At 39.3% G+C, this 24,613-nt stretch overlaps 2 protein-coding genes, 1 long non-coding RNA gene and 1 pseudogene across 4 annotated transcripts; 1 reads left to right on the top strand and 3 right to left on the bottom strand.

The window, feature by feature from the left end:
- LOC113662193 overlaps positions 1–24,613 on the top strand; it is a 135,191-nt pseudogene that overhangs the window by 100,204 nt on the left and 10,374 nt on the right.
- LOC113662204 (kelch-like protein 10) lies at positions 2,860–7,032 on the bottom strand. Its single transcript, XM_027176945.2, has 7 exons — positions 6,750–7,032; positions 5,898–6,387; positions 4,935–5,531; positions 4,584–4,733; positions 4,156–4,272; positions 3,948–4,039; positions 2,860–3,750 (listed from the first exon to the last, which is right to left on the bottom strand). The coding sequence occupies exons 1-7, from the start codon at positions 6,899–6,901 to the stop codon at positions 3,642–3,644; spliced, it is 1,707 nt and encodes a 568-aa protein (XP_027032746.2). The 5' UTR covers positions 6,902–7,032; the 3' UTR covers positions 2,860–3,641.
- Positions 17,180–18,813, bottom strand: LOC125145294. The gene is made up of 3 exons (XR_007143638.1): positions 18,467–18,813; positions 17,900–18,199; positions 17,180–17,676 (listed from the first exon to the last, which is right to left on the bottom strand). It is a non-coding gene; the product is annotated as an uncharacterized LOC125145294 (long non-coding RNA).
- On the bottom strand, positions 19,341–24,502 carry LOC113662202 (kelch-like protein 10). Of its 2 annotated transcripts, XM_027176943.2 has the most exons (7): positions 24,129–24,498; positions 22,502–22,991; positions 21,228–21,842; positions 20,882–21,031; positions 20,392–20,508; positions 20,180–20,271; positions 19,356–20,032 (listed from the first exon to the last, which is right to left on the bottom strand). In XM_027176943.2, the coding sequence occupies exons 1-7, from the start codon at positions 24,278–24,280 to the stop codon at positions 19,924–19,926; spliced, it is 1,725 nt and encodes a 574-aa protein (XP_027032744.2). In that variant the 5' UTR covers positions 24,281–24,498; the 3' UTR covers positions 19,356–19,923. The 2 variants fall into 2 exon arrangements, with proteins under 2 accessions (XP_047672916.1, XP_027032744.2); XM_047816960.1 differs by lacking the exon at positions 20,882–21,031 and having other exon boundaries at positions 19,341–20,032; positions 24,129–24,502.

The raw sequence follows: 24,613 nt of genomic DNA on the forward strand, positions 1-24,613 counted from the left end.
CCAAGCCAGTGCTCTGCCTGATAAAAGGGGCAATCACATTGGAAATATGATAAATGTGATAAATGCATTGCGTGTTCCACAAACTTGCTGAACATTGTTGAAACACTGGGCCAATGCCTGCTCATGATTGACCAGCACTAAGCCCTATGGCTGGCTGACGGTCTGGCGTGGACATACTGTTATGGGTGTTACTATTCCCATTCCACTCAATATAATATAAATAATGGGAAAGTGCAGGTGGTTAGCTTATGATTGTAAATATATTTATTTATACATATATTTGTGACCAGAAAATAATGAGGGAAGATAAAATGCCTAAAGCGGGTTCGATCTGCAGAGGCTAAGCTCCCTGAATTGTGCGACTGAAGCTCTACCACTACACGGTGTGATATGTATTCCCGCTCTACTCTCACAGACTAGGCGCAAATAACGGCATGCACAGGTGTTGCTAGTTTGTCTGAAAGGCACTCGCGACGTTTCAGTAACAGGTGGAGCTTTGTATAAATTGGCATCAAGATAAAACAAAAATACCTCTAAAATTCTAAAATCCTAAAACTTTTTCAAATCGTACCCAATGTATCTGTAAGTCATTAAAAAGAATATAAATCTATTATCTATCTAAATCAAACATCTATGAATGTTTGTGAGTGTGTGAGACAGTTCTGAGCTCTGTCCTGGTGAGACTCATGACGGCCTGAACGTCATGTCCACCTGCACCGAGTCTTTCGGTTTGTGGAAGTCGATCACGTGAATCTCAAACACCAGCATGGCTGAGACAGGGATTTTCTTACAACAAGAATAGATACATAACAGAATAGATAACAGATAGATAAAAGAATAGATAACAAGAATAGATCATAAGAAACAATAAAACTGAAGGATTATGTAGTCAGGCAGGAATGTCTGACAGATGTTTAAGTGTGATTAGGTGTGTATTGGGGTTCGAGCATTAGCACTATGTCCTTAAATTCATCAAACAATTACATTAATAGAATACATAAATCTGAGTTTCTTCAGAAGCAGCACAAATAATGTGCATGCCGGGGATTGGTCTGCATGGTCAGCCAGTGACTTATGGGATCATTAGTGACGTGACGTATGGCTAAGTATGGTGACCCATACTCAGAATTTGTTGTCTGCATTTAACCCATCCAAAGTGCACACACACAGCAGGGAACACACACACACCCTGAACACATACCCGGTGCAGTGGGCAGCCATTTATGCTGTGGCGCCCGGGAAGCAGTTGGGGGGTTTGGTGCCTTACTCAAGGGCACCTCAGTCGCGGCCGGCCCGAGACTCGAACCCACAACCTTTTGGGTTACGAATCAGACTAACCATTAGGCCACGACTGCCCAATTATGGCTGGGGCCGTCTGGACACGTCATGCTTTGTACCATTGTTGCATCAGTCAGCGGTATTTTCTGGTCTTTATCAGCACCTATTTGAATACTTTGGCAGGAAGGAATTAGTGTTGGGTTTATGGTGTACTCAGAGTTTGCACTAACCCATTAGTGTTTTCGTGCCACCGTCTTCTCTGGCTTCCTAATTATTTATTTATTTTAAAGATAAATAGTAACTCAACTTAATCTTCACATGTATTAAATTATTAATTGTTTTTATTCTTATTTTTATAGATTTTTCTATTTCTATAAATCTGTAAAACAGTGTTTGAGACAATATGAATCCTTAAAAAACCTATTCTATAGAAATAAATTGAATTTAATTGAATTTAATTAAAGCTGAACAAGATCACAATAAAATCCTGATGATATCCACAATCCTTAGACAACAACGGCGTCAGCTTCCGTCATGAATCAGCGGAGGAACGGTCAGGAAGTTCTGAGTCAAGTTTATGGACACATCCTTGGCAGCAGGTTCACTATGTGCTGCTTTCGGACGCTGGGCTCGTGCCTGATCCACAGGAATACAGCTGGAATTCTGTTTTCTGTATCCCGCAGCACATAGTCTGAGTGAGTGTCAGCGTACTGCCAAATCTTAAGCACTTATCCGGGTTGAAAGTTCCTGTAGGAATTCACAACAGTGTGTGATTTATAAGAACCTTTTTAACAGTGTGTATATGTTTATAGCACTGTTGTGCTTTTTATTTATTAAAGACTTCTGGGAAATAAACCCCACAACACATCATTAAGCTGCATCACATCACCTTGTTTCCTGGGATTAATAAATCATAGCTTTGATTTAATAATCTGGTTTCCACAATTCAATCACATTGACATAATTTAGTGATTAGGAACGTGTTCCCCTGCCTTAATAAAGTTAATTATTGTTTGATTAGAATCAGGGAATAGAATCTCAACTGAGAATGAAAATTTAATTTGAATAAAATCAACTAAAATTGCTCAAGCTACAAATAATCACTTTCTGTATGTCTGGTTACAAAAAGGAAACGAATATCCATTACAGCATTTTTTTTTTTATTGTATTTGTTTTGGTTTTAAGGTTGATCCATGTAGAAAGTGTTTTCTGTGAGCAAAACATATCACACTGTAAAATAGAACTAAGCTCGGGTACTGAAAATAATTATCCATGTGTTTGGTTTTATTTCTACTCTCAGTTTCAGTGTAGTCTCTGATACATAAAGAATTGTATTAAACATTAATATCTTTCACTTTAGCTGGCTTCTGACTACAGAGGTGTGTTGTGGGACACAGGAGATAGGAAACACTAAAATATTGTTTCTGTTCAGAATTTTAAAAAATTTGAAAAATCTTTCTAAATTATTTTAATATAAATCTCAGATTTATTGTGTTAGAAGCCTTCTTTACATGGTTTTAATCAAAATAATTATAAAACAATAAAATATATGTAGTCAAAAATGATAGAAAAAGACAGTGATGAAGCAATATTAATGAATTTATTTGTGTTTCATTATTATTATAACAAACCAGGAAGCTCCACATTCATATGGCTGAATATATTATAGATCCACTACATGAGATTTAGTAACAATAATAAAGTGAGACAATTTTTGTATTCTGTACACTTTGATTCATATAAAAAGGGAAAAAAACAAACTCGGTATACATATAAGACACATTTTATATTAAACAGTGTGTTTTGACACCCAGCACATTATGATTTTTTTATTTATTTGAAATGCAAAAGAACCAAAAAAAAAACACAATTATAACAGATTCTGCTTCTATCAATGCACTTTTATATGAATGTATATTCATTTTAAAACATTTAATATTCATTGACACACACCTGAGTAGATTTAAAGGTATAAAGTTACATTTCCTGTAATGAACATTACACACAATTCTAGAATTTTTTTTTTTTTATCTTTCACTCATCACTCTTACATGAAATACTTTATACGTAATCTGATTGATTTGTTCTGTATATAAATATAAACTCTGAGCTCACAAAAATGCAATAAATGAATAAAAAATGAATGAATTATTCCTGAATATTTATACACAGATTTCCAATAACAGACTATTGTGTCCTAAACACAGGTGAATTAGGCAGATGATTAAAACACTAAAAAATATGTTAAAAATGACAGATAGAGTTCAAATCATTATCTGTACTCTATGTCTTAAAACAGGCAATTAATTAATAATACGATGACATATAATAAAATATAATAAAAAATAATAAAAGCTGTGCATCTAGAGTAAACCATCACGTTCTGTGGTGTAGTCAGTGACGTTGGGAAGCCCAGAAACCACACAGCAGCCGACTGCACTGCGGGAAATGTTCATGTTCTGGACATGGAACCTGCAGGAAATCAAATTTTTGTCAAGTTTGTAATGTTTCTGTTTTTAATTATCATCATAACATCACATTTACCCTAAGGTTCAGTTTAATACAGTAAAGAATGACAAGATACTCACACTCCCTACAGTACGAGTTTCTAGGATAAACTTAACTACATAACCCCAGATCTCTGGAAGTGACAGTAACCCTGCTCTTACCACTCATCTTTATACACATCGTAGTACTCGCATCTGGAGGTTGTGCCTTTATTATTGCAGCCACCAATCACATACAAGTGACCGTCCATCACCTGGAAGAAGAAGAAGACGATCACATGGTGAAGAGGTAGACAATAGATGGATTATAGTTCATTCACTCCAGGTTTTGGAGTTGGGTCTAATCTTGTATTAACACCAGGTTCGTTACCTCGATGCCAAAGTTGCTGCGTGGGTTAAACATGGGGGAAAGAAACCTCCAGGAGTTGGTACGAGGGTTAAAGACCTCGATGCTCTGCATCCGACTGAATCCACCAAAACCTCCGATCTATAAAACATCAGATTTCTCTGTGTGAATGAACAAAAACAGTGCGAATAGAAACATGTTTCCATACTGCCACTTACAATACAATGATATGATCTTCAAAAATTAAGTTTTCATAGAATTATTTTCACATCTATCACATAGTCTCATTTTAAGATGTCATTTTTGTTTAAAGTTTTAAATTTCTATCCTTATACAGAGGTCATATGGTTTAAATTTTGAGTGTGTGCGTGTGTGTGTGTGTGTGTGTGTGTGTGTGTGTGTGTGTGTGTGTGTGTGTGTGTGTGTGTGTGTGTGTTACTTTCAGTTCTTACAGCAAACAATTGGTTGTTCAGCGCAATGACGCCTAGGCCACTCCTGGGCATGAGCATCCGCTCAATCAGAGTCCACTGCTTAGAATAAGGGTCAAAACACTCAGCCGTGAAATGATGCTTGTTGTCATTGAAGCCTCCACAGATGTAGATCTAAAGGAATCAAAAAAAAGACAAAAGGAAATCAAGCTTCTGGGTGTCTCCAAGCAGGTCTCATCAGGCACAGGAACATTAAATAAGGGTTAAATTTATTTTTTAGCCAAAGGCCCTCGACCCTTTTTGTATCAGAAGTGATAATGACCTCTAACCCTAATTCACTGTGCTGAAGTGTGTGTGTGAGAATTGAAGGCTTACCTTTCCATTTAAAGTGGCAGCGCTGGCGTCACTTCGCCGCACGTGCATGGGTGGGATGAGGCTCCACTGGTTGGTGCTTGGTTGATAACGCTCAGCTGTGTTAAGACTCACGTTGCCGTCAAAGCCTCCCATGGCATAGATGAATCCGTCCAGCACGGTAACGCTAACATAGCCACGGCGCAAGTGCATGGGCGCTGCCTTGTTCCACGTTCCATCCAGGGGATCAAATGTGCACATGGTGTTTAAGTACTTTACAAGGTCAGAGCCACCAATAACGTACACCAAACCATCCAAGAACACTGTGCCGTGGTAGACTCGAACTTGCTCTTCTCTACTGGAGATGCTCATCCAGCTGTCCAGCCTCGAGTCGTACGTTTCCACTATGTTCTTAGAAGATTCCTCATTGAAGCCGATGGCAAACAGGATGGAATACGGGAGCCGTGGACGGGTAAACAGATGTGAGTGTCTGGTGTTGGAGATGTACATGGCCTTCATGGCATGGGCGATGATGGGTTGACACTCACACACACTGCTGACCACCGGGTTTTTCTTTATATTTTCCAGGAAGTATTCCTGAGTCACCAGAGCCAGCCGCACCTGACCTCACAGCACAGACAACACAATATGAAAGGTCAGAACTTTTGGTTAGAAAGTGGAGCAAAAATGTGGAAGGTTGTAGGATAATATGGAAATGGATATCTGACTGATTTCTACAGGAGACCGTGAGATAAGTGTTGTACGATTAAGATCGTATTATAAAACAAAAAAGACTTATTAATAAACAAGAAGTTCACAAAATAAAGAGATTTTTCCTGCCCATTAGCATGTATTGTTTATTACCATCACTACCTAATTCAATTAATTCAGAGCTATCACTGGAGCCCTAACTGTTAGTCTATTGTCTGGTTTCTGGTCCATTCAAATTCATTAGGTAGGAACAATCATGAGGGTCTTGACACTCACCTTCGGCAGCAGGTTGACTATGTGCTGCGTTCGGACGCTGGGATCATACCTGATCCACAGGAATACAGCTTGGAAGGCTGTTTTCTCCTCCTTGATGTTCAGCTCATCCTGCTCCAGGATGTCACTGAGCTGCTCCATGGTCAGCTCTAGGAATTTTCCAGACTGTGAAAAAACAACGTCCTCGAAGTGATGCAACGTATACATGTAGGCCTGATCCCGCAGCTCGTAGCACGAGTGAGTGTCAGCGTACTGCCAAACCCTTAAGCAGTTATCTGGGTTTAGATGTTCCTGTATGAATTCACAGCAGCTCATTACAAGGTCTTGGATAAGCAGGTAATTTGCTGTCACCAAGAGGGTCTCCACTTCATCAGTGCTGACTTGAATGTCCTGCGTGTACATGTAGTGGATTATAAAATCCATGATTTCTGGAGATACACCATTGATGTTGTATATGCTCTGATCCAGATTGCTCCATCTTGTGAATAGAGCTCTGCAGATCAGGAAGAGAAGAACATGTATTAGTTAAAACATACAGTATATTAAAAATATCTCCACACAACAGACTGGAGTCCTGATGATGTGGAAGCTGCAGTTACACAGTACACACACTGGACATGCGCTCCTTAACATCCTGACACTTGTTTTATTACAATACCGTGTAACAGGGTAGATTTCAGTCAGATGGCTGTGAGGAAACGTCGGCGTTAAGAAATCATCATTAAATCAGACTCGCGGAGTTGTGACTATGGATCTGTTTATTTAATACTAATGTAAATACCGTTTCATCTTCGGTATAGTTTTTGCTCATTAGGTAACATTTTAAGATGAAAAGTTGTGTTTGTTTTTTTTTACCTGAAATACGGGCTGTACGCCGAGAGGATGTTCTTGTGGACCTTGAAGTCCACCTCGTCCACTCTGAGCACCGCGTCACACAGCGACCCGTCCAATCGCATCTCGTTCAGTAAACCGCACAGCTTCCTGTCTTCACTCATCTCTCTCTCCATACTCGTAAACAAGTCGTCTAATTCCTACTTTTCCGTGTTATAGGGAGTGATAAGAGCGCTGATAGCGAGTTTGTACAGAAACGTCTTTTAAATCGCAGCTTTCTGGAACAGCGCCAAATTCAAAAGAGGCGCCGCGTCATAGTGACGCCGTGACGTCATTAATCTGTGGCCTCAAACCACATCACGTCGTTTTCTGCCATTAATAAATCATAGTTTTAATTTAATAATCAATCAATTAATCATAATATACCGAAATTTGTAGTCAGAAATGAGAAGAAAAAAAATAACAAGAAAAAAAAACAAAGAAAATTAATGAATTTTTCAGTCACTTCAGTCTCACACACGGGTCTAGTTTTAAAGATACACAAAATGTTTTACAAAAAGCAATGTACAATGTTATACAAAGCATCACTCACATAAAATGTATCATAATATGTAACATTATTTAAATGCACAGTTTATAAATATAAACAAAGCTCCAAAAGATGCAAAATTAAAAATAAAAAGTTTTACTGAATAGTTTAATACAGATTTCTGCCATAGTTTAAATCCTAGACTTTATCCTACAATAGCACAGTTTACATGTGGGGAAAACCTTCAATACAGCTGCTCTGTACATTTCATTAGTGAGCGTCACAGCAAATTCAGTCCAAGGTCAGACTGTAATGTTCAGACTTATAAACCTATGTGAGACAGTCGATGAAATCCACTTTATTACTAGAATAATCCTGACACAAATGTGAGACTCTGTCCAGAGGTTAATCTGAGCTGGAATCAGGTCATAAAACAGGACGATGATGCTGGACATCATTACCAGAATGGCAAAGAAGAAAATATGAAGGTGTCGGAATAGCAGATTTAAAGTCCAGACCTCAACCTCACTGGAATGCTGTGCTGTGAATTAAAGCCATGTTGTAAAGAAGACTGGACAATAGTTTCCCAAAATGATGTAAGAGACTGATGAAATCCTGCACAAAACATTTAATTCATATTATTGTTGCTAAAGGTGTTTAACTGGTACTGAATTATCAGATGCACTTTTTTCCCCACCTGGTGTCAGAATGCTGGTTCATTTTTTGTGAAAAAATGACTACATATTTAAGTCTCTGGTGTTCTCACCTGAGTTTGTTTATAGAGGGTGTTGAGGATCAAACAATTGTTATTTAATTAATGCCTGATAAATAAAAAGACTTTGTGGGCTTTTGTCTTTCCTCATGACTTCATATCACAGCAAGACAGCAGATTGTTTTATCTTCAGAGTTGCATATACTAATCAACTAATACAATCACTAATGGCTTCTGTGGAGATGTCAACTAGTCAGGTGTCAGTGCAGAAACCAGGAAATGTTGGTAAAAACATAAGTAGGAAGTTTATTCTGGAAAAAAAAAATATATGATAAGCTCAACATAATATAAAAATGTATCACTCTGTCTATTCTTATTAACATACAGAGATACTGTATCTAGCTGAACATATAATAAGTATAAGTAAATAAAATGTGGATCAGATTTTATTGTTTCCTTATTTTTCAATTAAAAGACAAGAGAATTCAATTTCAGTTATTGTTTTTAGTATAGTATAAAGGACTTTTATGGTCTGATTTTAACTCAGATACATACACGTGGCAGTGTAGTGTGACAATAAAATTATTTCACACTCACATCACTGTGTTCCTGAGTTTTTGTACTGTAAATAATAAAGCAAAATAGAAACACAAGGACACTAAAGACAACAAACAAAGGGACAAAGATTCAGCAAAAAACAAACACTATACAACTGGTATAAATGAGGAGAACAATCATTGAAACACAAGGAACAGGTGTGCAGAGGCGGGATTAAGGATATTGTGGGGCAAACACATGATAGACAAAACAAAAAAAAAGCACAATGTGCAAATCACAAAAAATGCTTAAATGTCCATCTAGTGTCCAGGTAGGAAATAGTCCCAGCCATTCCTGACACTGTAATCATAGAAAAAAATCTCTTCCCTGTTCACTTCAAAATGATGAAATATTTATGTATGTTAAGTATTTCATTAGTAACCTGCCTGCTAATGTCTCTTGTATTGACTGTGGATGTAGGAAGGGTCTGCTTATTTTTAAATCTATTTCCTGAATGTTGGTTAATGTTTAGGGGAAAAAATGTGTACATATTAAAATCTGCGAGGGTTTTTTTGTTGTTGTTGTTGTTGTTGTTGTTGTTGTTTTCACCTGAGGTAATTTTTATTTTAGTGAAGTCGAAGAAAACAACTGTTATGTAGGCCCTGATAAATAAAAACATACAGTCTATTTAGTGGAAGTAGTCTATTTATTGTTACTATAATTTCTTATAAAATAAAAAATATTATTTATTACTAATTATTTCTATATTATTGTTATTTATTACTAATAGTTAACAGTGCACTCTGTATGTATGTCTTAATATTCCAACACTCCAAAAGTGTTGTGTCCAAAAGTGCTATGTTTATAGTCCAAACGGTTAACAGAGCAGTTTTTTGAAGATAGTACAGCATGACCTATAATGGTATTTTGTGGGCTAAATGCAAGTCAGTAGCAGAGAGTTTAAACGTGGTAATTTAATGGGCGATCAGAAAATTTGTGTTTCTTTACTGTACTGTAAGTAATGTTAGCGCAGTGTTAGCAAACTACTTTGCTATTAATCAAATACCCAAATCTGACAGAATGTATGGAATGATTTTGTTCATCATTAACATTAAGGTACTCAGGCAATAGAAAGTTACCTTTCAGTTAACCTTTGGTTAACCTTTTACACTGTGCTTTGTGTTTACGTGTATGTTTAAGAAATTCAATTTAAACTAAATTTGCAATCAATTTAAGTTTAGTATATCATGAGTTTTTGAAATGGAATCAAAACTGAAATGTATTTAGAGTCAGGTAAATTTGTGAAAATTGCATATTCAATATAATGTCTAGTTCTAGCCTCTGTTTTACTCAACAGTTTAAGTCTGAATATAGCATGCATACAATTTCTACTTTTTTTTCATGGCCAGCACACACGGATTGTAAAAATGTTTAAGAATTGTTTTTAGATTGTGTAATGCATTATTAATTGTTGTGTAATATCATTGTGTTTTCTAAGTGCATTTATGTTTAATTAACCTCATTTCTGTGGACTCACTATAATCATATGCTTATGAATTTATATTGAATTAAATGTAACCTAATGTTTGTTTTACATAAATAAATAATGTAAAATAAGTAAGTATTACATGATGTACATGATCGAATATATAAATCAGTGCCAAGAGTGGAAACACTAACACAGCCAAATTAACTGGAAGACAGAGAATAATTCTAGAAAATATAGAACTTTGCTTGCAACGGTTCAGTTTTTAAGCTAATAATAATTATAATTTTGTTTGTAATTATATTATTGAAGCTAATATGGTTTATTGTATACAAACTCAGCACACACATACACAACTGAATCTGAAATATCACATGATTAATCTGATTATATGAAAATATTTTTAAAAATACTTGAAATGATATGAAATTTCAATATGCATGCATTCTAAACTTTATATAAACTTTAAATAACCCTCAGTGCTGGGGAAAATATATTTTATTTAATACATAAATCCAAAGTAACATAACCTGCAAAAAATGGGCAATTGGACTATGTCCATATTCCAGTATAGTAACAAACATGTGTGGTATATTGCTGGATTCTGTAGCTCTGTAATTGTCTTGAAGATTTTTTACAGCAATCTCTTTTAAAAGAAAACGTAATAAAGCCCATGGTCATTTTTATGCTGCAAAATGACCTATTTAATGCAGTACTCTTTCAGCTGTGTAATGTTTGAGGGGCTTCATGCATGCACAGTCTGTTACAAAGCACTCCACAGAATCTCAATAGGATTTAGATTTGATTTAGATCTAAAAAGCTGTATATGGTTAACACCAAATATGCCCTGTGTTATGGTCTCCAAATAATTACATTTTAGACTCATTTGTCCAAAGCACATTAGGTTGATCTGAAGTTTTCAAAAACCAAACAAAAAACGCTGCATTTTTACTCCATTTTAGCTTTTATAAATAAAAGCAAATTCACAGAGCATCAACAAGCAAAAAAAAAAAATATTTACATTACCGTCACAGATATAAACTAACACCAACAAATAAAAGTAAAAAAAAAAAAAATTCAGAGCAGTCTCCAATTCTGTGAAGAAAACACCTTTATCTTTCACTTTTCGGATCACGTGTATCTCTGTGAACCCTCCCACACCCACCTCACCCTCTGATATACTGTATATATATAATTAAATAAAATAATGTACAGAACTTGACCTTGTGTATTTAGGAATTATCTAAGCTTTAATGTTAGAACTCGAGTAGTAGATAGAAAATCAGACAATCAGAAAATCAAAAAATCAGAAAATCAGATGCTATGCGCTCTGATACATATAACCACGCTGGAACTCAATCGGAAACTCTTTTCCTAACTCCTGTGGTATATATGTTACCTCTCAGAGTGCTACGCGCTCTGATAAGTATTACAGCTGTACTCTGGCACATAAAGGCCGGGCTCCATCGACGAGATGGGGTGGGGGTGGGGCCTGGTCAACAGGGGGCGCTAGAGGGCTACAGAGGACCGGTTTCAGTCTGGCAACATGGAATGTAGGGTTGATCCTCATGGTCTGGGGGAGTTGCAGGTGTTAAACCATGGGATTAATCAGCCGCAGGATCTTGAACGGCCCGATGTAGCGTGGCGCCAACTTCTTGGACTCAATGCACAACAATGGACAGATCTTTGTCACCAGCCAGACCCTCTGACCTTGGCGCGGGATTGGAGGTGGAGGATTGGAGGTTTTCTACAGCACACTGTGAGATAATATTAAAGATCCTTGAACAACAACAGCATCAGCTTCCATCATGAATCAGCAGAAACAGACTGCTATAATACAAGAGGTTCACCATTATGTATTTATACAGTAGCTGTCCAGTGAGATTGCTGCTTTCCAACTTCTTAATTTAGTCAAGTGAGAAGTTAATCAAACTTTCCCTTCAGTTTTAACACCACTACATTTCTCAGATTACTGTATGTGTATAAAATCTAAAGTCATAACCAAATAATCATTTTTAAGCAACAAAATCAGCTTAACTTAACTCAGAGCTATCACTGGAACTATGCTTTTTAGTCTGCTTTCAATTCAGTTCAAACTCGTACTGGAGGAACGGTCAGGAGGGTCTGAGTCAAGTGTATTGACACTCACCCTTGGGAGCAGGTTCACTATGTGCTGCTTTCGGACACTGGGCACATGTCTGATCCACAGGAATACAGCAGGAATGCTGTTTTCTCCTCCCTGATGAGCAACTCAGTGAAATCCTAGAGAAGTATGAGCTGAACATCAAGAAGGAGATGCAAAGTGTTTATGTAGGCCTGATCCCTCAGCTCGTAGTCTGAGTGAGCGACAGCGTACTACGTAGGAATTCACAACAGCTCAATGCACGGTCTCTGACATGGTTTATATGTTTTAACCCTTTTTAAAACACCTTTTTTCTAGAGGAACCTAAATGTGCAGAAATGGCAACCTGTTCCCCTGCTGTCAGGGAGCTCTCTGACTCTTCTCCCGTGCGTGCCCTGCCCGCATGGAGCGGCTCGCCTGCTTACTAATTGCTCACACCTGACTCTCATCAACCACCATATACAATCCCCTCTCTCACTCCCACTCACCGTCAGGCTAGGGGCAGTCCTCTCACAAGAGCAACATGGTAAGGTGCGTCCCATAGCTTATGGTAGCCGAGGTCTGAGGCCCACTGAGCGCAATACTTCAAACTACAGTTCTATGAAGCTGGAGTTTCTTGCGCTCAAGTGGGCCATGACCAAGAAGTTCCGGGAGTACCTGCTGGGACACAAGTGTGTAGTCTACACCGATAATAATCCTCTTAGCTACCTGACCTCTGCTAAGCTGGGTGCCATGGAACAGCGCTGGGCTGCCCAGTTGGCGGCCTTTGATTTTGAGCTCAAGTATAGATCAGGCAAGAGCAACCGCAATGCTGATGCCTTATCATGCCAGAATCCATCTGTGGTGGAGGTTCAGGATTTGTGCCCAGGGGTAGCTGTTCCTGCTGCGTTGCGTCAAGTCGACCAGGGCAGATTGGTGACAGGGGTAAACCAGATCGTATCCTTTCCTGGTTATTCCATCAGTTATATGTCTGCTCAGCAGCAGGCCGATCCAGTTATTGGAGAGCTGCTGGTGTTTTGGAGGTGGAAATCGCCACCTAGCTCTGAGGAGCGTAAGAAATTCTCTAGGTCTGCTGTGCTTTTGTTTTGGCAGTGGGATCGCCTGGTGGAGAAGGAGGGGGTGCTTTATCGTCGGGTGTTTCGCCCGGATGGTGGAGAGGAGGTTCTCCAAGTGTTATTGCCGGTGGCCATGAAGCCTGAGGTGTTGACACAATTACACCAACTGCACGGGCACCAGGGGTGGAGCGCACCTCTCAGCTGGTGTGGCAACGATGTTATTGGCCAGGGATGTCTGCTGACATTGCCCAGTGATGCCATGAGTGTGAGAGGTGCCAGTGTGCCAAGGGTGTCCAGCCTGCCCCTGTTAGTTTCATGGGACACCTGCTGGCCGCACGGCCAAATGAGATTCTGGCCTTGGACTTTACTGTGTTAGAACCCTCAAGTTCAGGTCTGGAGAATGTGTTGGTCATGACTGATATTTTCACCAAATACACCTTGGCTGTACTCACTAGAAATCAACAAGCTGAGACTGTGGCACAGGTTCTGGTTGTCGAGTGGTTCTGTAAATTTGGGGTGCCTGGCCGTATCCATTCGGACCAAGGTCGTAACTTTGAGTCGGCTCTTATCCATCAGTTGTGTTGCTTATATGGAGTTGAAAAGTCACGCACTACTCCATATCACCCTGCTGGAAACGGCCAGTGCGACCGTTTCAACAGGACATTGCACAACCTCTTGCGCACCTAGCCTGTGTCAAGGAAGAGGGACTGGCCATCTGGTCTCCCTCAGGTACTGTTCGCCTACAACACTACCCCTCACCAAGCTACAGGGGAATGCCCGTATTTTTTGATGTTTGGGCAGGAGCCTAGACTTCCAGTTGACTTCTTGCTTGGTAGAGTTGAAGAACCATGGCTGGTAGTGTTCATCGTTGGGTTATGGAACATCAGGATCGGTTGCAGGTGGCTTTTGAGGGCGCTCGTGAGTGGTTGGGGGCCGCTGCTGATCGCCGAAAGGCCAGGCATGATCTGCAGGTCCGAGAGTCACCACTGAAGGAGGGTCAGTTGGTATATCTCCGTGATTATAGCGTGAGAGGTCGACATAAAATACATGACCTGTGGAGCTCAGTGGTGTACCGGATTGTGAAGGCACTTAAGGAAGGAGGTGTGGTGTATACAATTGCCCCCACCACAGATCTAAGTAAGTTAAAGCATGTGCACCGATCTTTGCTGAAACCTCAGATTGGTAGGAAATCCCCCCCCCATATTGCAGGACACTTCAATAGCGGAACCGGTGCAGCCTCGGGAAGAGGAGTTGGACGAGGGAGATTTGTTTGTCCTGGTACCTGAAACATCACAGGTTAATAGTAGGCAATCACCTCGGGGTACTGTTCAGTCGGAACCTTCAGGTTCCGGTGAGGACCAAGGATTAGAAGTCCCTGAGGCAGGAGTGAATGTGCAGCCAGCAGTGAACCTTCCTTTATCCTCTGCTTCTGTGGGTGAGAGTGTGGTGAGAAGGACCGGAAGGAGTACTGCTGGGCAGCACTCTAATGTACATCATCTTCCACGATCACTGGGGCCAGGTACGGTGTCTAGTACAGTGGATAGTACAGCTGGGGCCTTGTTCCGTTCTTGGGACTGAAGGTTAAGAGTGTGGGCTTTTGGGTTAGTTCACCGTCGGGGCGACGATGCAGAAGCTGGGGGTGGATTGTGACCGTATGAACGAGGTACGAGTGGTGATTGACACTCATGACCACCAATCAGTGTCGAGCAGGCACTATTTAGAGCGGGTTGGTTTTGAGCTTGGGATGCGTCACGTCCGTATCCTCCCAGTTTTCGTTTACTCTAGCGATTTCAGGTATGTGCGGTTAGCATGTAGCGTTGGCTAATTTGTTTTTAGTTATCTTGTTGCATTAATGGCTCGTTTATTGCACCCTTAGCCTGTCTTTTCATCACTGTGTGTGTCCCTGTCGGATGCTGTTCGGATCTGTTTACTGCCCACCTTTCAGGTATGAGGAAGTTGCATTATAGATCATGTCTAGCTTTAATGAGGGTCGGGTGGCGTGAGTAATGTGCAGTCCTTGTACTTCGGTTTAACAGGGGGTTATTTGAGGGTTGCGTATCCTGAGCGGCGAATTGATCCTCGTGAACTCCTTTATCCGCACTTGGTAAGTTGTCGGTTTTGGTAAGGGGAATTTCGGCGTGTAATTGTGCAATTACTATTAATTCTGTTTTTGTACTATTTGTTATAGGATTCTCCCTCTCGTTTCGTCCTGGCTATTATCACTGCAGTTGACTTTTTCCTCCACTGCGCGCCAAGTGACCTAATATTGGCCTACAATCATTTAAAGGGACTTCTGCTGCTACCATCTGGTTTCTGGGATAGTTTTAACTGACCTGCTCTGGTCTACTTTGGGGTGGACGATCGGGTATTTCTTTGGGTCGGCCTAAGAACGACGTGGCCGCCCCTTTTTGAGTCCTGTCTCCCTCAAACTTTTTATAAAGTTTTCGGTTGCATTGAATCGTGACTTCTATTTGCTTTTCATTCATTCTGTTTCTGTTTTATATGTATTTATTTTGGTTTTGATTTCTTTCAGGAGCTTTCCCACGGGTGAAAGACCTATTGGTGGTGGTGCTATTCCAACGTGTGCTGTGCGACATTCTTGAAGTGTACGAGTGCGTGCTCTGAGTTCATGGTGAGGTGTGTGTGTGTGTGTGGAAGTGTGCGGTTGGATAACTAACCCTGGTGATCGCCTCGGTGGATAACCCCAGCCCTGGATTTAATTGTGATATTTTGTTTTGTCTGTTTAGAAGTTGCGTAAAGTGGTTGTTTATTATTTCTTTCCTTTGATCGTCGTTATTTGTGTATTTGTATGTCACTGCACCTTTTTTAACAGTGAAGACATCTTTCTTTTTGTTGTTTTTGTAATGTTGGTTTGGGCCGTTATTAAGGGCTCTTTAGATTGAGCATAATAAGGGAGTTTTTATTTTAACTGTAAGTATTTAATAAACGTTGTACTTTTTATGATGCCCATGTTTTCTTGCCTACACTTATTTTAAGAGAACCGAACTTGTGTGATCTGATAACAAACACTGAGTTTTACTTCTATTTCCTGGGTTTAACCCTCCGAGGTGGCGTAGTCAAACTGGTTCCAAATAGATAAACTTGGGTTTGTGTGTGATAAGCTGTACGGCTCTCACGCGTACCTCCTAACACACCACACGGCTCCCGCCACACATGGTTTGGCTGTTCATGTTCAGCTCCGTGCTTCTCCTAAGCGCTCACCTGGTTAGTACACCGACTGCCTTGCAGCACCAATACTCTGGATTTTGTTGGCCGCGCTTCCACCGTGCATCACCGGTATACACAGACTGCATTTTTTACTCTGGACCTTTGTGGGCCGCGCTTTCCCGCGCACCACCGAATTACTCTACTTCCGTGTTTTTGCAAATAAACTCTGTTTGCTAACACTCCGGCTTCCTCCTCTGTGTCTCGCATAACACCTGCCTTAATAAAGTAAATTATTGTTTGATTAGAATCAGGGATTAGAATCTCTACAGGGAATGAAATGAAAACTTTAATTTGAATAAAATAAACTAAAATTGCTCAAGCTAAGTTTTTCTTACTTTGTTTAAAATGTCATTAACTGTTTAATAACATTATTAAAGTGATTTCAAGAACCTAAACAGGCCAGAAGTAAACACTTCCTGTATGTCTGGTTACAAAAAAAAAATAAAAATCAAGGCCATCCTTAAAAATATTTTGGTTTGCAGTAACAGTAAAAAAAAAAAAAAAAGAGTCAGTAGGTAGGTCTATATTTTTTTCAAGTTTCAATATAAAAAAAAAAAAGTACAATTTTGGTGATGGTGATTACGTAGGTATGACTTTAAATAAATTAGCATATCGTGACGTCACGGACTGGGTCTTCAACCCGTGCCTTCGGGCGCATCGTTGCAAACCTTATGTTGATGCTGCACACAGTTTTTCCAGAACTTCGTGCCAAATTAAAGCGGTGTCGAGCTGTTTTAATGAACCCGTTAATATTAGGGGAGACCGGGTATGATTGTAACACTTTTTTCTTCAGCACCTAAAACTACCTTTTTTTTAGGCTACACGTCTGAAACATTTAGGCAAAGTACCCACATTTGTCTACTACAAATGGCAACAATTTAAATTTATTCAACTGTGTCACAGACTTTGTGAGATGATGACAAATACAAGGTGGTCCTTTGTTACAACCTATCCCACTACTGGGGTAGGTTGTAACACATACTGGGGTAAGTTGTAACAGGTAGACAAAATGCACAAAAACTAAGGGTTTCGTCGACATTCCATATGTCACTGCCATCAAACCCATTTTTATCAATCACCTCTCCCAGTCGACTGAAGAAGAGTTCCACATTAGCATGATTAAAACTGGTAGCTCTTGAAAGGCTAGTCACTGAAAGTCTGGGGTTCCGATTCATAAACAAGCCAAAACAATCAGGCCCCGCCATTTTCTTCTCATCCCAGGTTTGTGGATGCTGTACTGTATGTTGAATTCCACCACGAGTTGATAGGCAAACTTTCTGACCTAAAAGAAATCATAACATGATGTCTGAGTAGGGACACACATTTTTTAGAAATTGTCTAAATGTATGTGTTGGTATTTATTTTACTTTTACTTGATTTTAAATATTTTATTCATCATTCACAAACATTCAATTGAGTTTGCATGAAAGGTCTAATACACATTAAGAGGTCTTGAATCTTGCCTTTTCTACACTGTTCTCAAGACGCTTATCCATCATGCTCACCTCATGTGGAGTTAGCCCATAGTATATATCGGCTGCCTGGCTTATATACTGTGACAAAGTCTCCTCCTTCTCCCTGGTGAAGACCTGGTGAGGACTGTAGTATCCTACACAAGGAAGGTCCCTCGATCCCTGATCTTTCAGTTCTTTATATTTCTGCCAATATCTGTTCAAGGTTACATGGCAGATTCCATGGGATTTTGCCTCTGCCCTAACAGACTTTACTTTCCTACCTTCCTCTGCTGCTCTTTTTAAAAGACTGGCATCGACTCCACGATCTGTTTTTCTCAAGTTCTAGGCATTCTGTAAAATGATCACAAAAATGTTCTTAGTTGTATATAAGGGGATGATTGTAACACTTTTAAAACACATGTTACAACCTACCCCACCACTGTCACCCATTGTTTAGCTAGCTGTATTAGCATGGTGCTTTGAAATTGGCAGGAGGTTGATACACGATTCTTTACTAGAGAAACTAGAGTTTGACCTGATATAACTCGTACAACATTATCTACAACGGTAGAAGTACTAAACAAAATATTATCTTGTTTTTTTTTTTTACTTTCTTACCTCAGAATTAGATTTTCTGCTGTAGCTTCAGGAGTTAGCAGCACAGACTGGAAAACCTCCATGTGGGATCGTAAAGGAAGCCTGATGAGACTGAAACTGTCACATGACTCCTATGTTATCCTTGATTCGTGGAATTGGTAGTGTTACAACTATAATCGGTCTCCCCAATTTTACTGCTTTTGTATTAGTTGTTTGAAGAGTAAAAAAAAAAAAAAAAGTCGGTCTTAACGCAAATTTACAACCGGCAAGTCGGTCGGATATCACGCTGTAAAGTAGAACTAAGCTCAGGTACTGAAAATAATTATCCATGTGTTTGGTTTTATTTCTACTCTCAGTTTCAGTGTAGTCTCTAATACATAAAGAATTGTATTAAACATTATTGCCTTTCACTTTAGCTGGTTTCTGACTAAAGATGAGTGTTGTGGGACACAGGAGACAGGAGACACTAAAATATTGTTTCTGTTCAGAATGTAAAAAAAATGTAGAAAAATCTTTCTGAATTATTTTAATATAAATCTAATATCCGATTTATTGTGTTAGAAGCCTTCTTTACATGGTTTTAGTCAAAATAAGTATAAAACAATAAAAGACCAACATATGTATTCGAAAAGGATGAAAAATAGACAGTGATGAAACAATATTGAAGAATTTATGTTTCATTATTATTCTAACAAACCAGGAAGCTCCACACTCATATGGCTGAATATATTATAGCTCCAGTACGTGAGATTTAGTAACAATAATAAAGTGAGACAAGTTTTTTATTCTGTACACATTGATTCATATAGAAAGTAAAAAAAACAACAACTCTATATACATATAAGATACATTTTATTTTAAACATTGTCTTTTAACACTCAGCACATTATGTTTTTTTTTGTTTGTTTTTTGGAAATGCAAAAGAACCAAAAAAAAGAAAAGAATTACAATTAGAACAGATCCTGCTTCTATCAATGCACTACATTATAATATATACATTAATACATAAGTAATACATTATATTAATGTATATTAATTTTAAAACATTTAATATTCATAGATAGGTTTAAAGGTATAGGTATAGATTTTTTTACTTTTTGTACCTTTCACTCATCACTCTTACATGAAATACTTCATACATAATCTGATTGGTTCTGTATAAAAATATAAACTCTGAGCTCCCAAAGATGCAATAAAAAAATAAAAACACTATTGTGTCATAAACATAGGTGAATTAGGCAGATGATTAAGAATAAAAATAAATGTTTAAAATGACAGAGTTTGAATCCTAATCTGTAATCTATAATAGGTCAATAAACAGGCAATTATTTAATAAATCCATTCATAATACCTGGCAATTAAATAATACAAATGATTCTATATGAGAAGCAAATATGAAGACAGATGAAGAAAGAGCTAGAGAGCAGAGGTTCTGCCAATGACTTGTGCTTAAATAGTTGATAATAAAAGCTGTGCATCTAGCGAAAAAGATCACGTTTTGTGGTGTAGTCTGTGACGTTGGGAAGCCCAGAAACCACACAGCAGCTGACCGCACTGTGGCAAATATTCATGTTCTGGATCTTGAACCTGCAAGAAATCAAACTGTTTGTGGTGTTTCTTTGTTTAATTATCATCATAACATCACATTTATCCTGGGGTTGAGTTTAATACAATAAATACTCACAAACAAGTTTCTAGGATAAAATTAACTACATACAGGAATCCTGCTCTTACCACTCATCTTTATACACATCGTAGTACTCGCATCTGGAGGTTGTGCCTTCATCATTGCAGCCACCAATCACATACAAGTGACCGTCCATCACCTGGAAGAAGAAGAAGAAGAAGACGATCACATGGTGAAGTCAGACAATAGATGGATTATAGTTCATTAACTCCAGGTTTTGGAGTTGGGCCTAATCTTGTATTAACACCAGGTTCGTTACCTCGATGCCAAAGTTGCTGCGTGGGTTAAACATGGGTGAAAGAAACCTCCAGGAGTTGGTACGAGGGTTAAAGGCCTCGATGCTCTGCATCGGAGTGACTCCATCAAAACCTCCGATCTATAAAACATCATAGAATTCATAGAATTATTTTCACATTTACCACTTTCACATTTATCATTTTTGTTTAACGTTTGAAATTTCTATCCTAATATCAGTACAAAGGTCACATGGTTTCATTTGTGTGTGTGTGTGTGTGTGTGAGAGAGAGTGTATGTGACTTTCAGTTCTCACAGCAAACAATTGGTTGATAAGCGCAATGGCGATTAGACCTCACCTACTGTACGCATGTGCATCGGCTCGATCAGTGTCCACTGATCAGGATGAAATTTCTATCCTTATCAGTACATAGGTCATATGGTTTAAAATTGTTTACATGTTCAGTGTGTGTGTGTGTGTGTGTGTGTGTGTGTGTGTTATTTTCAGTTCTTACAGCAAACAATTGGTTGTTCAGCGCAACGACACCTAGGCCACTCCTGGACATGTGCATCGGCTCAATCAGAGTCCACTGATTAGAATACGGGTCAAAACACTCAGCTGTGAAATGACACTCATTTTCATTGCAACCTCCACAGATGTAGATCTAAAGGAACCAAAAGAGACAAAAATAAATCAAGGCCCTGGGTGTCTCCAGTTTCAGTTTCAAGGTCTCTTCGGGGACTGAAACATTAAATAATGTTTGGGTTTGTTATTATATTCTAACCAAAAGCAATCAACCCTCTTTGTACCACTGCACTGTATCAAGGCTGACTCTCTGTGTGTGAGAATTGAAGCCTTACCTTGCCATTTAAAGTGGCAGCGCTGGCATCACTTCGCCGCTCGTGCATGGATGGGATGAGGCTCCATTGGTTGGTGCTTGGTTGATAACACTCAGCTGAGTTAAGACTCACGGTGCCGTCGAAGCCTCCCATGGCATAGATGTATCCGTCAAGCACGGTAACGCTAACATAGCCACGGGGCGAGTGCATGGGCGCCACATCTTTCCACGTTCCATCCAGAGGATTGAATGTGCACGTGGAGTTAAAGTACTCAATGATGTCATATCCACCAATAACGTACACCAAACCGTCCAGGAACACTGTGCCATGATATGCTCGAGCACGCTCTGCTCTGCTGGAGATGCACATCCAGCTGTCCAGTTTCGAGTCGTACGTTTCCACGATGTTCGTAGGAGATGTGCCACTGAAGCCGCCGATGGCAAACAAGATGGAATACGGGAGACGTGGACGGGTAAAAGGATCCAAGAGTCTGGTGTTTGGTTCAGCCATTTTGGAGTCTTTCATGGCCTTCATGGCATGGGCGATGATGGGTTGACACTCACACACACTGCTGACCACCGGGTTTTTCTTTATATTTTCCAGGAAGTATTCCCGAGTCACCAGAGCCAGCCGCACCTGACATCACAGCACAGACAACACAATATAAAAAGGTGAGAAAGTTTTGGTAGATAGTGGACAAAAATTTGGACGGTTGTAGGATGATGTGGAAATGGACACGGATTAATTTTCCTGTTTTTCACACTATGTGATTTCACTGAACTTTGACATTATTACATGTAAAGCTGAATGAGATCCCAATAAAATCCTAACTGATTTCTACAGCAGACTGTGAAATAATATGATTTTTCGATAAAGATCCTCCAACAATAACTGCATCAGATTATGTCATAAATCAGCAAAAGAGACTTGTTATAAAACAAGAAGTTTTGGAATAACAAGGTTTTTCTGCCCATCACCACTATATATTTATAGTTGTCCATTGAGTTTGCTGCCTTGTTGTTTATTTTACACAAGTGAGAATTTAATCAAACTTTCCCTTCAGTTTTTTCCCAACAAATTGCTAAATTGCTCAGATTAGGTTGTGTCTAAAAATTTATGAGCAAAGAATCTTCTACAACGTGTGTTTTTTTTTTCTACAACAACATAATTAGCTTAAATTAAGTCAGAAGTATCACTGGTACCCTAACTGTTATTCTACTGTCTGGGTTCAGTTCCATTCAAACTTGTATTGTAGGAATGGTCTGGATGGTCTGGTCGAGTGTATTGACACTCACCTTTGGCAGCAGGTTGACTATGTGCTGCGTTCGGACGCTGGGTTCATGCCTGATCCACAGGAATACAGCTTGGAAGGCTGTTTTCTCCTCCTTGATGTTCAGCTCATCATTCTCCAGGATGTCACTGAGCTGCTCCACGGTCAGCTCTAGGAATTTTCCAGATTGTGAAAAAACGACGTCCTCGAAGTGATGCAACGTGTACATGTAGGCCCGATCCCGCAGCTCGTAGTACGCATTAGCGTCAGCATACTGCCAAATCCTTACGCAGTTATCCGGTTTTAGGTTATCCTTTAGGAATTCACAGCAGCTCATTACAAGGTCATGGATGAGCAGGTGATTGGCTGCATCCAAGAGAGTCTCCACTTTATCGGTGGTGACTTGAATGTCCTGCGTGTACATGTAGTGGATCATAAGATCCATTATTTTTGGAGATACACCAGTGATGTTGTACACTCTCTGATCCAGATTGCTACATCTTCTGAATAGATCTCTGCAGATCAGGAAGAGAAAAACATGTATTAGGAAAAATATCTCCACACAATAGAGTCCTGATGATGGAAGCTACAGTCAGGAGTTAGAGAGTTTAAATGGAGGGCGTTCCTCCAACCTGTCAATCAGAGCGACGCTAGCCAATCAAACGTGTAGCTCATGTAACGTGTAAAGTCCAGTAATAAATACATTTTAATTGTACTTCAGACACTATAAAGATTGATTCAGCAAACCCAGAATATTAAAAAGAAATAAATCTATCACTATATAAATATTCTTCCATGAAGATAAGATGAAGATGGTGTAGCCGAAGAAAACTAAACTCAAGCTAAATATCAGCGAAAAAAACAAACACTTCATAGTTTATTTACAGCCCAGTTGTCACCTCATGTGTTTTACACAGTAGACACACTGGACATGCGCTCCTTAACATCCTGACACTTGTTTTATTACAATATCGTGTAACAGAGTGACAGAAAATCCATATGAAACGATGGCATCTCCAGATACCCCCCCCCCCCCCGCGCGCGCGTGTTCAGCTCTGAAAGTTTCATAAATCCACTGATGTTATTATGTTCATGGAAGATCTTTTGCAAGTTTGCGAGTTATAATTACTAAGTTATGGATCTGTTAATTTAATAACAAGTTAATAAAATATGGTTCACATCTCACAAGTTCCTCCAAAAGCTTATTTTTTGTGTTCTCAGTCACACTTTGTTGGCGTACATTTATTATTGTCATAGCTGTGTATTCAATATGACCACTTAAGTTGTGATAGTGAGAGTCTGAGCGCATCTGTTCACACTGATTTCAATAGCATATATCTTATTATAATGCCCATTGGTATCAATCTTAGTATATTTATGAATACATGTTTTAAGTTATGATATACCACCACTGGCACGCCATCGGGACTGTGATCATCGTGGCCCCGAGGGTTGTGGCCCCCGCTGCGGCAGGCGTCCCTTATTTTTCTGTATTGAAGGTGGCAACACTAAAATCATCATTAAATCAGACTCGCGGAGTTGTGACTATGGATCTGTTTATTTAATACTAATGTAAATACCGTTTCATCTTCGGTATAGTTTTTGCTCATTAGGTAACATTTTAAGATGAAAAGTTGTGTTTGGTTTTTTACCTGAAATACGGGCTGTACGCCGAGAGGATGTTCTTGTGGACCTTGAAGTCCACCTCGTCCACTCTGAGCACCGCGTCACACAGCGACCCGTCCAATCGCATCTCGTTCAGTAAACCGCACAGCTTCCTGTCTTCACTCATCTCTCTCTCCATACTCGTAAACAAGTCGTCTAATTCCTACTTTTCCGTGTTACAGGGAGTGATAAGAGCGCTGATAGCGAGTTTGTACAGAAGCGTCTTTTAAATCGCAGCTTTCTGGAACAGCGCCGAATTTGAGGCGCCGCGTCATAGTGACGCCGTGACGTCATTAATCTGTGGCCTCAAACCACATCACGTCGTTTCCTGGCACCATACACCATATAATAATACACCAAAATTTGTAGTCAGAAATGAAAAAAAAGAAAAAAACGTAATGAATTTTATATAATCAATACATGAGATTTAGCAACAATAAGAAAGTAAAACAAAACATTTTAACATGCAGCA

Source organism: Tachysurus fulvidraco, chromosome 8 (assembly GCF_022655615.1).
Source record: "Tachysurus fulvidraco isolate hzauxx_2018 chromosome 8, HZAU_PFXX_2.0, whole genome shotgun sequence".
NCBI lineage: Eukaryota > Metazoa > Chordata > Actinopteri > Siluriformes > Bagridae > Tachysurus > Tachysurus fulvidraco.